The sequence below is a fragment of the Ailuropoda melanoleuca genome, chromosome 9 (genome assembly GCF_002007445.2).
Source record: "Ailuropoda melanoleuca isolate Jingjing chromosome 9, ASM200744v2, whole genome shotgun sequence".
In the NCBI taxonomy this organism is placed as follows: Eukaryota; Metazoa; Chordata; class Mammalia; order Carnivora; family Ursidae; genus Ailuropoda; species Ailuropoda melanoleuca.
Genome location: NC_048226.1, coordinates 43,934,488 through 43,949,469, shown reverse-complemented (window position 1 = coordinate 43,949,469; position 14,982 = coordinate 43,934,488). Strand labels below are relative to the sequence as shown.

The following is a 14,982-nucleotide window of genomic DNA, read 5'->3' as shown; positions in this document are numbered from 1 at the left end:
TTGCTCTGTGCTGCTGAGATTTAGAATCCCTTTCCATTTACAGTTTACTTTTCACAGAACATTATTAACTTTTTGGCTTCATACATGATCTTCTGTCAGATGCTTTTGATTTGTAATTTAGCAAAGTATAATAAACAGTGCAAAAGTCATGAATTTTGCTCTGCGTCCTGAGCTCTGTGGTAGGGAAAATGTGATAAAATGTGTACCTTAAGTCTTGTTTGATGATCTCTCAAAGCAAGTTTGCCTTCTGGAAATAATTTCTGGGGTTGAAGAGCATGGTATTAACAGATTTAATGTGGCTATTCAATGGATTGGCGAAGTACTATGTGAGGTTTAACAAAATGAGAGAGACAAATTGAACATCAACAAAAGTTACATCTGTGAAGAATTATAAATTTAATTAGAAAAAAGGCAAACTTAAAAGACTTCATTAACTAATCAGAAGTCAAAGTTACTAGTTTAGAATGCTTGAATTTAAATTCTACGAAGGTCTGGCTTTTTTTCTCTTTGTATTTTTGCAACTTTCAATGTGCTGCTGTGAGTATTCTATGCAAAGAGTCTTAAAAAGCGTTAAAGTGAAGTGACTTCATTGTAATAGAAGATGACTGTAATGTTATGGGAAATATTTTTGTACTCATAGGAACATTTGAATTAAAAATACCAGATTAGAAGAAGACAAGAAACATATTAAGTTTATGGATGTGAAGCAGAAAATGTGAGCTTACTGAATGCCTCACAACATTTTTCTGAAAACCATGAAATATTTTTTTCTCATTTTGAATGGAAATATGCCTAATTAATGATTTTTGAAACACCTTATGCTCTTAGAGCTTTAAAATGCAGAAACTTCCAAAGATATTGTCAAACATAAGAGAAAATCCACACCAATCAGAAAGAGGTGTTCTTTTCAGATAAGTCATTATTGAGAGTATGTTTCCTTACTGGACTGTAATCTTGTACTACACATAAAAAACTAAAAGCATGTGAAGTGTAGCATTTTGTAAACTGTAACTAATTTTGCTCACATCTGTGTCTAATTGTTGTCTGCATTCGCATTCTTGAGAGTAGATTTATTTTTCCTGGACCACGATGTGGATTCAGCTGACCAGCCTAAGTGAGGATTAGTTGTTTTAAAGTTATTTTGATTAAAGAGTCATTTTTAAATACAGTAACACACAACACATGGTTTAAATAATCCTTGAGACACAAAAGAATATATCTGAAGTATACTTAATGAAATGAAGATCGTGGATATGGGCTTTCAAAAATTGTAGTGTATGAAAGTACAGTAGAGACAGAGTCAGGCCAGCATTAAAAAAAATACTGTTGTGCAAATGTATTTTTTTCAGTGAGAAAACGTCTTAGAATAATTCTTATTTTTAAGTTTTATTTTTAAGTTTGACTTAACTTATTTTGAAGTTCATTTTAAGTTTGACTTTGAAATTTAATTGATTAAGCCACGAATACAAGTATAATCAAACTTTCAATGTATACAATGAAACTAAAATTGTATTTCCAAGATTATACTATCTAGCCAACATTAAAATAGAAATGTATTTTAACGTTTAACAGAAAGTGTGTTTTACATACTCTTTCCCATAATTGGGCCAAGAGAGTTCTTAAAACTAAGTTAGTTCTCACCTATAATTTATTCCAGGTGTATAAAAGCAGGAAAAAAAAGGGGGGGGGAGTAAATTTATCCTTGAGGTAGATTGCTGCAGTTTCTAAAGGAAAACATTTAATCTTGCGTGAGAACATTACTTTAAGCAAAAACTGCAGACGCCTGGTATCACAAAATGACATATCTGCAGACATTAAAATTGCATTTTCATTTAATACTCAGGCGTCTCTTAATTATTTTTTCGTCCTGCACATATTCTAGAAACACATACCTCGAAATTTCACATAACCTTACACCAAGATACTTAGACTTTAACAACGCGCTGTTCTTGCCAGAAAGGTCGAGTTTCTTAATTTCATAAATCATAATTAAAAAATAACAGGACTCAATAGCAGATATCTGGTTGGATCACTTTAATGCCATTTGAGATGCTTCAGTTCTCATCTTTGTTCTGTAACCCTAATTGATGTCAGTTCAGGTTGAATGAAAATGCACATCAAAGATTGGGAATTGTGAGTCATTTTAAGCATTTTTCAGAATGCTCTTTCCTGGGAGGCATCAGCCGGAGCGTGTAAACCGGCAGCCCACCCTCACCTGAGCTTATCACCTGCTGGCAGTTCGCGCTGCCTCTGGAGGAAGGGCAGGGGACTTGCAAAGCCTGCATGTTCACTTAGTTGATTCATCTGGAGACAAAAGGCACCAAAATGCTGGCTATCTGGGACATTGAATTGATTATTAAGCTCTCCATTCTCTTGGTTTAACCGACAGAAAATTAAACGGAAAGCTAACTGCCTTTTTCTGTTATAGTAGGCAATGGCAAAAAAGCATTCACCGAATTTTTGATTTGCGTAAGTGAGCACATCGCTCAATGATGTGATTTTGGGGTCTGAAAACTTGCTTTGCCCTTTTTTTGGTCAGCCCAGCACGGCCCAAAAGCTGCCCAGAAGCTGTTTCAGTAAATGTTAAATGGCAAATAGTAAATATAGGCGAAAACCATCATGATAAGGATAAGAAACTGTCAGGAGTCAAAGGAGTGGGCGGGAACTCTATTTCAGCCGGTGATAGCAGAGGATGAAAGATCTTCTGAGGATGCTGGAGGATTAATTCTTGCACTGCTGTGAAACACACTCATTTTGCTAATAGCCATTTTTTTCCAAGCACCTTTTCCAAGCTGCCTGGGCAAGGCTGCTTTGCATGTTGATTGGGGGAGGGGTAATCCCGTTTGCAGCTGTCATAGGCCAGTGATGAATCACTATCCCGTCATTTGGCTGCCTTACCCCCTGACAAGGGGAGGAGGAGGGTAGACCTGCAGGAGGAAACAACAGTGGAGACCTCAACTTAAAGACAATATGCCTTTCACTGCTGCAGTATCCTCCTTTTTCTCTTTCGGTTAAAAGAGAGCATTGTCGTTCTCAGCCATGTGCTCTGTATAATTAAGAGCTGACATTGAAGCAGAGTAACAACAGCTTCTAATTTCTTACCCCTGATCACAGGTGCAAACATCTCAGACCAGTTCTGATGTTGCTGTTTCCTCAAGTTGCAGGTAAGGATATTTGACATTTTTGGAGATTACCTTTCTGTGACCCATATCTATTTTTGTCTAGTATTTCTTAATTATTTCTATTAATAGCCACAGCCTCTGTTGGAAATTACTTAACAATTTGTGTGTGTGTGCGCGCTTGTAAAAAATTTTAAGTATGTAGAAAGGGAATAGGAGCCTGGGTTTGAAAATGATTATGGGCTATAGTTTCTGGTGTTGGGTAAACTGTGAATGTGTAATGTGAATTAGGAGAGAAAAGTTGGATTGTAAGCCATTTCTAGTCTGGCTTTAGAAGATTTGGGGAAGTAAAAACTCGCTTTAAAAGTTACATGGTTCATAGTAAGCTGTTTTAAAAACTATTTACAGTAAGTTTAAGTGCGACCTCTAAATCAACATAACTAGCTTTTATTGACCTGGGGGCGGGGGGACAGGAACAGTCTTCACTTCAGTGGAACTTTATACCCCCCNAATTTTTTCCCCCCCCCTTTTTTTTTTTTTTTTTTTTTTTTTAAGAAAAACACAGAAGTTTAAAAGAAAGTGAATGGGCCTTAGATTTCTTTTTTTTAATTGGCTGCCAGAAAACAGAAGGCAATCTAGGTGCATTTTGAGTAGCTTTAAATAAACCCCTCCTCTCTATTAGTAGAATATTAAATATAAATGGCTAGTTCTGCAGTTGTGAACATGAGGAGTGGCTTCTATAGCATAATCTTACAGAATAAGTAGCTACTGAGTCTGAGAAGTTTGGGGGGGGGGTTTAACTGTTTTTATACGGCACAAATGCAAAATTGCAGCATTGAAGTAGAATTGTTCTTTCCCTGAGTAAATGACAGCTGAGGTATTCCAAGTGCTAATGCTGGCAGGGACTCCCTGTATGTCGGCCTTATCCCTTTTCAATTGGGCACGCTGTATGTAATCCACAAAGCAAACAAGTGAGCCGACATCATAATGTTTTAATGCTGCATTTGTTTCAAGGGAAACAGAGGAACAATTAAGCAGTTTGCCAGAGTAAACACATGCATCAGGACTATCTCTTTCCCTGTCACTACACTATAGGCTTCAAGTGTTTTATTTGGTTTGGAGACCCATTAAATTACAATTGGGTGGTAAATTATAAGGGAGTACCTAGTGCTAATTTATTAGATGAAACAGAGTCCATAGAAAAGTGATTTTTTTTTTCCTATTATCCCTGTTGACATATTTGTCTTTTACAAAAATAATGCCTCTTTTTTTTTCAATATAAAAAGGAAAGCATGACTACATTTTTTTCTTTGAAAATTAAAATAGATGCAATTGTCTCATGGTGGTTTGATGAGCTGTATAAGAAAAAAAAAAAGATTTTCAAAGTGCCATGTGAATGTTTGGTTGGATAGGGAAGGCAAACGACACCTTTGAGCACCAGATGTTGAGAAAGCATGACTGAAGTTAAAATGTAAGATGAACTATTTGGAGTCTAAGAAAATAGATACAATGGGACTTTTGTGTGAATGTGTTTCAAAGGTGTCAAGTCGTTAGCACATTAAATAGTAGTGTTATGAATTTGGTACATCTGTCACACGGAAGGCTTCTTGTCTTTAGGTCTATGGAAATGCAGGATCTAACCAGCCCGCATAGCCGTCTGAGTGGTAGTAGTGAGTCCCCCAGTGGCCCCAAACTCGATAACTCTCATAGAAATAGTAATTCCATGACTCCCAATGGCACTGAAGGTGAGTGTCTGCCTTCTCCCTGTTTACTTTGCACCTTGTTTCTTCGTCCGTATATGCTGTGTTATTAGGTGGTTATGATTTCAGTTGTCAAAGCCATGAAGCTACCGTTCTAGTTCCCCTTCAGGTAATTTGACTTGTGAATCAATATTCATCCTCAGGAGCTGCACAGGACTAAATTATTATAACACAGACTGGTTTTCTTTGCACAAATGCATATGTGTGTATCTATACATACTATACGCATGTGTGCATAGCGTTTCTAACCTTTGAGTGTTTCTTAGCTCCTTGCTGATCATTCTCCAGAGCACAGTATCAATTTGCATTGTTTTACTCTATAAGCAATGAAAATTTGGAAATATTTCCTTTATTTTACTTTCCCTTTTGTTACATTTAAGTAAATTTTGTTATATTTAGTAACATTGGACTGGATTGTTTCTAAGTGCCAGTAAAATTATGTGCCTGATGTTCTTGCGGCTATGACCATTAAAATGTAAATAAGTAAAAAAAAAAAAAAAAACCCACAAAACTTGTTTACAAATATATAGCCTTATTTGGGAGATACATGAAATTTATTTACTTTCTTAAAGATTAAATGGTACACATTAAACATAGTACTGTTACAGTTATTTTGTATAATGGGACATATGAATATGTAAATTTTATGCAGATATCTATTTTAGTCCATATATTCCTAAATCTAAACACGTAACCAAGGCTATCCCTATGTATCGTTAGCTGTTATGGACATTTATTTAGGTACTATGTATAATTTTAGAACTTCAACATATGGAAAGATATGTTACATATTATATTGTATTTATTTCTAATTTAGCTTATTGAAAAATTTCTTCATAGATATTTTTGCTTATTCCTTACTAAGCCTCGGACCTTAATGAACTTAGAGCATAAGTTTCACTAGAAGTTCAGTGAATTATCCATGTTAGAATTCTATCCATAAACAAAACCCTTAACCATTATTTCCCAATCACCATGGTGATCTTTTATCACAGTTCTTAAAAATAAACAAAACTAAATGCCATATAATTGTTTGGTACAGTATTCCAATGTGTATTGGTGAGGCCTTTTGAAACTAGTAATGTTATGAAATTTCTGATAATAGAAAAAATACAAAGTAAGTTGTTTCTGATATTAGGCGTCTTAATTTTTATATTGACAGTGATTATTTTTAATGTGTAAATAGTCTGTATTTTACTCTTTGGGTAAATACATTCATTACCAGTGTTTGTGAAAAATGGTCACCGTCGAAAGTAGAAACTTTGCTGATCAGGCAAAAAAACCAAAAAACAATGCTGGTTAAGGTGGCTTCTCATCTGAAACTCTTTCCATTTTGATAGGTGATCAAAAAGAAGTTGGAATGATTTTTAGGAAAGCAATTCTGGTATTTAGATTTTATAGAGCCAATGAAAAAAAATCAAGCAGTCCTTTATCCTCTCCTTTGGAATTTGGCTTCAGGTGGAAGCATGGCTGCGGCCCTGTGTAGGTGGGCCCCACGCCAGTGTCCTCATGCAGGTAGCTGATGACAGGAGGGTCACAGGGGGCCATGGGTGCAAACCTTAAGTAGACCTTCTCCTCACTGAGAAATCCGAAGAAGACAATCATATTTAAAGGAACTTAGAAATAAAGAAGACCATGTTAAATCACGTTTGCACTAAGCATACATTTTGCATGGAACCATAATACATAGGGTAGGAGTAATTTTGAAATAATGATAGTCAATTTATGTACAAAGAAATGAAATGGGGGTAAAGCGTTTTCATTTTGTCATCATTTCCTGGCAAATTGTCTCCTAGAAAATAAGAACCATATACTATTGAAACAGACTATGTGTTGGGGACTCTCCCCCTAGGAAGGCTTTGTGTGAATGATGTGTGGCTTGATTTTTAAGGACATGTGGAGTGGTTAGATTATTTCTAACAGTTTACATTTAGTGGCTTGATATCAGGTCCATATTCAAGAACATATATGTTATACAATTTTTGCATAACTAAAATAGTTCAAAATAATACAGTGTTTTAGATAATTGTGGAATCTGCTGAGCCAGTCAATCTAGCAAATAGTTAGAAATTACCACTTATCAAAAAAAATTATCTTAGGTCTTGGCAATGAATTTTTCAGACCTATTTCAGACAAATGCAGTTCCTCTTCTCACTTTGTTTGGAGGCATCATTCCTGGGTATACTTTGCAAGGGTTATGGTAGTTAGAGAGGGAAGTCAGAAGAAGATATCAATATAAATTCTCCAAAGAATAAAGGGAATTTTGGTCAATCCGCTGGGGATGTCCAGTTTTATTTTAGTATATAGTTTGGAAATATGGATCCAAATTTCCTTCATGAGCCATGTTACATGCCTGTTTAAATGCAGACTATATCAGAAAGTTCTGGGTTATTATTAAGTTATGAATCAATTCATCATGCTGCTTACGTGTTCCATAATGCGTCTGTTTCATTGCCCTCCGTCACCACTAGAGGAGTGAAGCTTAAAATTAGTGAACTCATAGCGTCTGGCAAGCTTCCCTGGGATAGAATCCTTACAGATTTTCCTCGCACTTCGTTGAACATCTTATTGATTTCGAGACTAGCACTGTTTACCAGTGAATTAGAAGAATGCAAAACAAGAAATTCATTTAAATTTAAGAGTGCGTTCGAAATAGCCATCATCTCCCCTAACTCCCTCACAAGTATCTCTAGCGATAGAGGCCAGGATTTGTATTTCCGTGACTCCACTTCAGCGTTGTTGAAACCAACCTCCTTAGCGAGGTCAACAAAACTCCCATTTATTTACACAGTTGTTGGCTTTGCCCGAGTTTATATAGGTTGTCTTCTCTCTCTTTCTCTCTGAGCCATTTTTTTACTTCCTGCCACCACTTGTCCCTATAATGAGGCTAAGAAAACATGAAAATCTCCTGTATCAAAAACCATAACTTCATCTGAAGAACAAACAAGACGGGAATGGAATGGAGAGGCAGAGAATATTAAGTTTCTTCTTAAGTCTGCTGCCAAATTATCATAAGACGTAATGCTTGTAGGTTCTGTCCTCACAGGCTAGTGCCTATTTTCATGGTTCATCTAAGGGATAAAGACAGAAAGACACTGAGCCACAGCCTCCAATAGTGTGCTTTTTATTTCCTAGATGAAGTGTTCTTCAGTTAGAATAGTTGTTTGAATGTTTCATATTTCAAAAGTTTCAACTATTCGTAATTTATATTCTATTCCAACCTCTCTGTGAATCGTTATTGTAGTTAACTGTTGGTTTCGCACGCTTTATAAATCTTTGTGATAGAAAGCATAGATAGGTAAAAATACAAAATTGTAGCATGAATGAATGTTTGAGTTGTGCTGAAAAAAGCGCTGTTAGAAGTGATATGTTTCCAAATGAATTAATAAATATTTTAGTTACTATTAAACACTTAAGGCTTGATTTGGAAGAGACTAATGGATAGTTATGAAAACACCAGTTGTGGCTTTCTTTTAACTGTTTTGCCTGTTTTGAGGGGAGGTAGTTAGTCTTCCAAGACAGGATGGAATAGAAATTTCTTATTAGATCGTTAAAGTGTAATTTTTAAGACCTACCCTTCTTGCTGGTGATGTTCCCCTACATGCATATTAAAGCACTGGATCTGAGAGGATTTCTAATGTGTGGATTTATGTTCAAGCCTCTATTTGGTCTTTGTTGTGTAAGTGTGAGAAGTAGTTGGGAAGCTTTCCTTTGGAAGGACTCAGGGCCCTAGCAGTAAAAGGACTTTTATTTACGTACCTAATTAAGGCCTTGTTTGAAAAGCACTGGTTCTTTCCATCTTTGTTTTTTTCTGGTTGTCTTATGTCTGTGGGAGCCTAAGATTGGTCAGTTCATATATTGCTAGTTTGAGTGTTTATTTTTGGTGGTCTGGGGATGAGAGTGGAGAAGGGCGAAAAAGAGGTGTGAGCAAGTGGAACTAAGAGGTCTAATGCTGAGTTTTTTCTCTATTGTAAATTTAGATCCAAACTCAAAAAAGAAGCTTAAACTTGTCTTAAAGCAGATGAATTTGCCTTTAAGTGACATAAAACCAGATGCAATTGGAATCCTCGCTACAAATATGGTTTCAGGAATTCTGATGGTAATTCAAATAGTAATTTTGAATTGGTATATCAGATTTCCAAGATGATAAGAGATACAATCTTGAATTAGGTGGCTAAATTTTCTGCGTTTTAAAATTTATTTAATTTCGTATTGCATATTTTAGGATGATAGGTTAATTCAATTTTACAAATTTATATTATCGGAAGCTATTTTAAAGTTATTTTATCATTTCTACAAAGCTTAGAACACTAACAAATTATCTGAATTTGTTTTTCTCACTGTAATGTGAATTTAGTAAAGTACAGTTATACCCAACCAGAGTATTTTTTAAGAAATCTTATTTACAAGAAATATGTAAACTGGAGTGAATGTGTATAAAATTATGGTTTGAGGCTGCATTTTCAAGGCTATATTTGTATATTTGTGGTCAAATATTCTGTTGTCAATAGAAACATGGTAATCTAATTTTATTATTGTTTACATTCTGCACATGATTTACTTTCTGGAAGATTAGGGGACATTGTGAGTAAAAGGATTTCTAACTGACATTTTTAAAGTTTTCCTGTAGCCACATAATTGGTCTCTTATAAATTGTTCTTAAGCAAAAGCCATGAAAGGATGAACAAAACATTTTTCGGATTTGATATTTGCCTATATTGTGTATGAGAATAGTTTTCATATGCCCTTTACTAATTAATAATAATAATGGCTAATGTTTATAAATAACTTATTGTTGGTCATTATGCCCACCATTCTCCATGATTTGTTTCATTAATTTCAGAAAATTCCTGACCTACCAGCATAATGGTTAAGAGGCTGGGTCTGACTCTGAGAAACAAACTGAGGGCTTCAGAGGGGAGGGGGATGGGGGAATGGGATAGACTGGTGATGGGTGGTAAGGAGGGCACGGATTGCATGGTGCACTGGGTGTTATATGCAACTAATCATCGAACTTTACATCAAAAACCAGGGACGTACTGTATGGTGACTAACATAATATAATAAAAAATATTATTATAAAAAAATAAAAATATGTACTTAATCATAAAAAAAAAAGAGTCTGGGTCTGAATCCGAGCTCCACTATTTACTAGCAGTGTTAGCTTCCATTAGTCTCAGTCTCCTCATCTGCAAATGAGGATAATAGCAGAACTTCCCTCAGGCTTGCTGTGAGGATAAGTAAAGCCTGGGGCTCACTTGGAACTCCCCAAGTGCTCTTTATCTATTCACTCCTATACCATGCCTAGAAAATAGGCAACTCTATCGTTCTATTGTTGTTTTTACACACAAGAAAAATGAGTCTTTGAAACTTCAATGCCAAGTTTGTAAATGGTACCACTAATATCTGACCTCGTATTTGACTCAAGTTCTGTCTGCGTCCAAAACCTGGGTTTTAAAATCACTGTATTAGTCTTTGAGGGAGAATACGTGATTCTCATCACCTGCCAGTGTCGTCTCTGATACCTTCTTACTAAACACTGGTGCCTTCACTGCCACACGGATGCCTTCGTAACTGGAGAACCCCATTGCCTAGCAAACAGCAGAGCTGTGCAAGGACCGATGGCGGAGGCTTTGATGACAAAATGACTTCATTACGAGGACATGTCCCCGGGGCAGTTCGACTCTGGTCTTTGAGTTCTCGTGTGCGTGAGCGTCTGAGATTTCTTCCTAGTGTCGTGCGTGCATGGCATATTGCATCCATAGGTTAAGTTATAGGGGATTGTCTCTTACTAGCTTTCAAAGCTTTAGACCTAATTATAATTCCATCAGCCATCTCTCTCTGTTAGGCTTCCCTGGGATCAAACGGAGGTGGGAAGTCTTCTCTGCTTTTCATTATAATAGTCATTATTATATGCACATTTGGATTGGAGCAGTATTGCTGTGAAATTTAAAAAGCGGTTATAGTTTGGCTACTGCTCAGGGTAACAATTTTCTATCTCAGAAAATATGTTTAAGTGGGTGATAAATTCGGTCACGTTTCTCTTGACTTAGAGAACCAGGTTATGTTAGCCAAGCAAAACGCAAAGAAGCCGCTTAAGTGGCATTTGTTGGGGGCTCCACAGAAACAGCAGCTACCAAAGCCAGGGTTTGGGAGCACGCGAGGAGCTATTCGGGCAGTGCGTCTGGAGGGAAATGAACAGGGGTGTAAGGAGTGAAGTCAGAGGATAAAGGGGTGGCTTGTACTGTAGGGCCTTGTAGGTTGGCAGATATACTACGTGGCTTATTATAAATAGCCTTTGTAGTAAGATAGGAACTCCAGTGCTTATTGCCTGAAACTAGGCTCGGTTTCTAGAGAGCCAGGCTTCTTGATAAACTAATGACTCTCTGTAAACAGTATTCACCTAACTCCCAATACCTAATAGGTCAGAGGATCACATTTCTATGACCTCTCTCCCCTAACTGGGCCCGAAGTTTGGTAGGATCAGAAATCTCTCTCTCTTAGAACATCCTGTCTTCTGGGAAAAATTTCTAGTTCCCTCCAGGGAGATGTGTGAAACTTTAGTGAGTGCTAGTATTTGGCTAATTCTTAATCCTTCACTCGTGGATTCCTTGCCTTAAGTAATTCCTAATTTGTTATGATGGCCAAGGATGCCCGGGAGTAAGCTATGTATATAGATGAGGTGGTATGTGTCTCTGTGTGCCCACTTTGCTTACTTGGAGTAAAGTCCAACAGTGACTCATTTTCCATTTCTGGCTCCAAATATACAATATAATAGGAAAAAAAATACATAATTACAAATTTTCCATTTTTACTTTGGGTAGTCAAAAAGTTTATCGGATACATTGCTCTCTTTAGTGACTGCTAAATAATGAAGGATTTATGCTAAGGATTTATGTTAAGTTTTAGGACCCTTTTCATAAGTAGAAGCTTGTTGTTGTTATTATGTTTATGGTAATTTGTTGGTTTGGCAGATTTTTTAGTTTCACTTCATGCCTACAATATCTCATTATACCGAAAAAGGTAGATGAACTCTACCAAACACATCCCAAGGTGATCTGTTCCATGTACTCTCTTTAAGGCAAATTGGCAACATTTCTTTTACATGAAATGAATCAAAATCTAAAATGCTTACCTATTTTATCATTGCATCTACTACTGTTCAGGGGAACTGTGAGGGGAAAGAATACTTTTTAATAAAATAGGGAATATGAAATGAATTGACTAAGTTCTTACTGTTTATCGAGCACATCATTTATGCCCTCTGCATACCTTATTTTATCCACAAAAAAAGTTAACTTTTATGTACCTCATTTTGAAGAGTTTCAACAGCATAGTAACTGTTTTGGAGAAGAGATTCAAAGACATGTGAGGCTGATTTCAAAGCCCACGTTCTTTACACTCTAAAACATGGACTCCCGGTAGCCAGATAACTCGGTTCTCGTTGACATAATTTATCTGCCTTAAGAAATTTTATGCTACCCTGTCTAAGCATATGATTCAGTGAAGGAAGTACAACATCTATTTATATTTGTGTTTTGTTTTGCTTAGTAGAGTCTCTAGGCTCCTTACAGGCAAGGATAGACCTGTTCACTGCTGCGTCTTCAGCATCCAGAAGTCTTGGCAGTGGTAAAGCAGTCAACAAATATTTGTTGAATGAATGCCCCGTATGACTAAGCAAATAATGCAGGCGAGTGATTACAAGAGAAGAGAACCATTCATTTTATTTAAAGGCACTAACAGATTCAATGAGTATCTAAAGCCTGTTTTTCAAACTTTGAAAATGATGATTTCACAGATCAATTTACGTAACAGTTGTATAGGCCATCCATCCAGAGAACATCCACAGTCAATGTTGCTGCTGATTTTGAATTTGATCTCTAGTAACTGACTTGCATTTGACCTGAACTAATTAGTTAATTAATGAACACTGCTCCTTGGACTTAATAGTATTTAACAATAATGAAGCAACTTCTACACAGTCCAGGAAACGACTGAATTATATCAAGATCAGGCAGTTAGTTCATCTAGGTTTCGTATCCTTACAGGATGGTAAGGAGTTGTGATGGGAGATGAACATTCTAAAAGATGAAAAATTTCAAGAACAAGGATATATACATACTGTAGTGAAAAGTATGTGTATATTTATTTATAAAATTAGGATATATATCACACCGTATATTCATCATTGCATTGTTCATTCATTCAAGAAATATTTGTTGATTTGTGTCTAGAAATTTACCAGATATCCTACTTGCCAAGGAGAAGTTTACAGTCTACTGTGATTTGCAGACCTATAATCAGATGACCACTGTACTTTATAACAAGGGCTATATTATGCAGAGAGGTGGGGACCTAATTATGACTGGGGTGATCAAGGATGGTTTCTGCACGCAGGTAATACTTAAACTGAGTCTTGAAAAAGAAGTGGAAAAACACTGGGTGCCAAGCCAGGAAGGAAGAAAGAGCGTGGACTGTAGAGCTGTAGCAAAGACATCCTTAATCTTGGGGGTACTCTGTGTGTGTGTGTGTGTGTGTGTGTGTGTGTGTGTGTGTGTGATGTTTGGAGAGGGACATGCGCAGAGTGCATATGCAGTGGGGCTAAGACAGTGACCCAAAGCAGATGATGAAGGGCCTTATGTACGAGGCTCAGGAGTTTGGATTCAATCCTGTGGGAGCTGAACAACCCGGAGGCTCACGAACAGGAGAGTGATATGATTGGTCTGTGTTTCAGAAATCTACGCCTGTGGTTCTCTGCAACTGTATTCAAGGGACGGTGGGTGGTGGGAAAAGGCTCCAGCTGAAAAGCTATGAGGACACTTTTGTCTGAAATCATGTACTTACTTACACGTTATTATTTCAGTACAAATTTACATCTTATGCTTGCCTTAAAGCAAGTGGAGAAGGCATAATATTAAAAATATAGAAAAGCAGTATTGCATGTTGGGGAGAACGTGGATTTTGCAGTCAGACTAACCCTGGCTAAAAAAAATTGCGGTTAGCTATTTACTAACAGTGTAACTAACGTGTGGGTTTCGAGAGGCAGGAGCGCAGGGGTTTGAGAGGGGCTCTGCCACACACCAGTTAGCTAGTGTGATGCTGAACAATCCCGTAACTGCTCTGTGGCTCTGCTTCCTGGCCTGTAAAATGAAGATAATAATAGTACCTACCTGTAGGGTTGCAAGGATGGTTACATGAATTGGTAAAGTACTTTGAACACAATGTGACTCCTAGGAAGTGCTTAATAGTCATTGATTATTATTATTACTGTGGTCATCATCATCAGTGATCTTCAAACCTTGCTTTCTCCATTATAAAATGGAGATTACAGTTTTATCATGGTATTATGGCAAGTCTACTTAAAATCCTGAGCACCGCGGTGCCTGGGTGATGGAGTCAGTTGAGTGTCTGACACTTGGTTCCGGCTTAGGTCATGATCTCAGGGTCCTGGGATGGAGCCCTGGTTGGGCTCAGCGCTCAGCAGGGAGTCTGTTTGAAGATTCTCTTCCTCTCTCTCTGTCCCTCCCGCTTGTGCTCTTTCTCTCTCTCAAATAAATAAGTCTTTAAAAAACTTAAAAATGCTAAGCGTAGTCACTAGCTTCTACCACATGCTCAAAAAGCAGCAGCTATTATTAAATAATTATAAATGTTATATTTTTAAAAATCTGCTGGGACTGGCTACTGTGTCTCCATGGGAAGAAGAGGATATTTTCTCCTCCTCTGAGGTCCTTCACATTGTCTAATGGCTGTTACAGGTACTCTGAGTACCTGGGCTACTAAGTACTTGCTCAGTTAATACACAATAAGGGTAGGGTTTATGTCTGGGTACTCGGGCGGATTGGTGAAGAATGGGAAAATATGGGGGAAAGGCATGATCTGAGATGTAAATTTGGTAGGTTGATTACATTTTAGGCAAGTAAACCATTTTTCCAGATTGATATGATTGAGTTTCTGAGTCTGAGCCAGCTCATCTGCTTCCAATCTTCATACACTAGTTTATTTTACCATCCGCTAATTTGCAACATACACTGATACACTTTTATTCAGTGCCCTGGTATTCTGGGACTTTTCCTATGGCTGTTCTGTTTGCTGATTGTTCAGAT

General features: G+C 37.0%; 1 protein-coding gene across 11 annotated transcripts in view; it reads left to right on the top strand.

The window, feature by feature from the left end:
- EYA1 (EYA transcriptional coactivator and phosphatase 1) overlaps positions 1-14,982 on the top strand; it is a 329,699-nt gene that overhangs the window by 165,921 nt on the left and 148,796 nt on the right. For 8 of the 11 annotated variants that reach the window (XM_034668180.1, XM_034668178.1, XM_034668179.1 and 5 more), the window contains exons 2-3: positions 3,115-3,164; positions 4,737-4,864. In XM_034668180.1, the coding sequence (XP_034524071.1) occupies positions 3,115-3,164; positions 4,737-4,864 (178 nt within the window). The remainder of the gene's footprint in view (positions 1-3,114; positions 3,165-4,736; positions 4,865-14,982) is intronic. The other 3 variants (XM_034668189.1, XM_034668186.1, XM_034668185.1) reach the window with 1 other exon arrangement.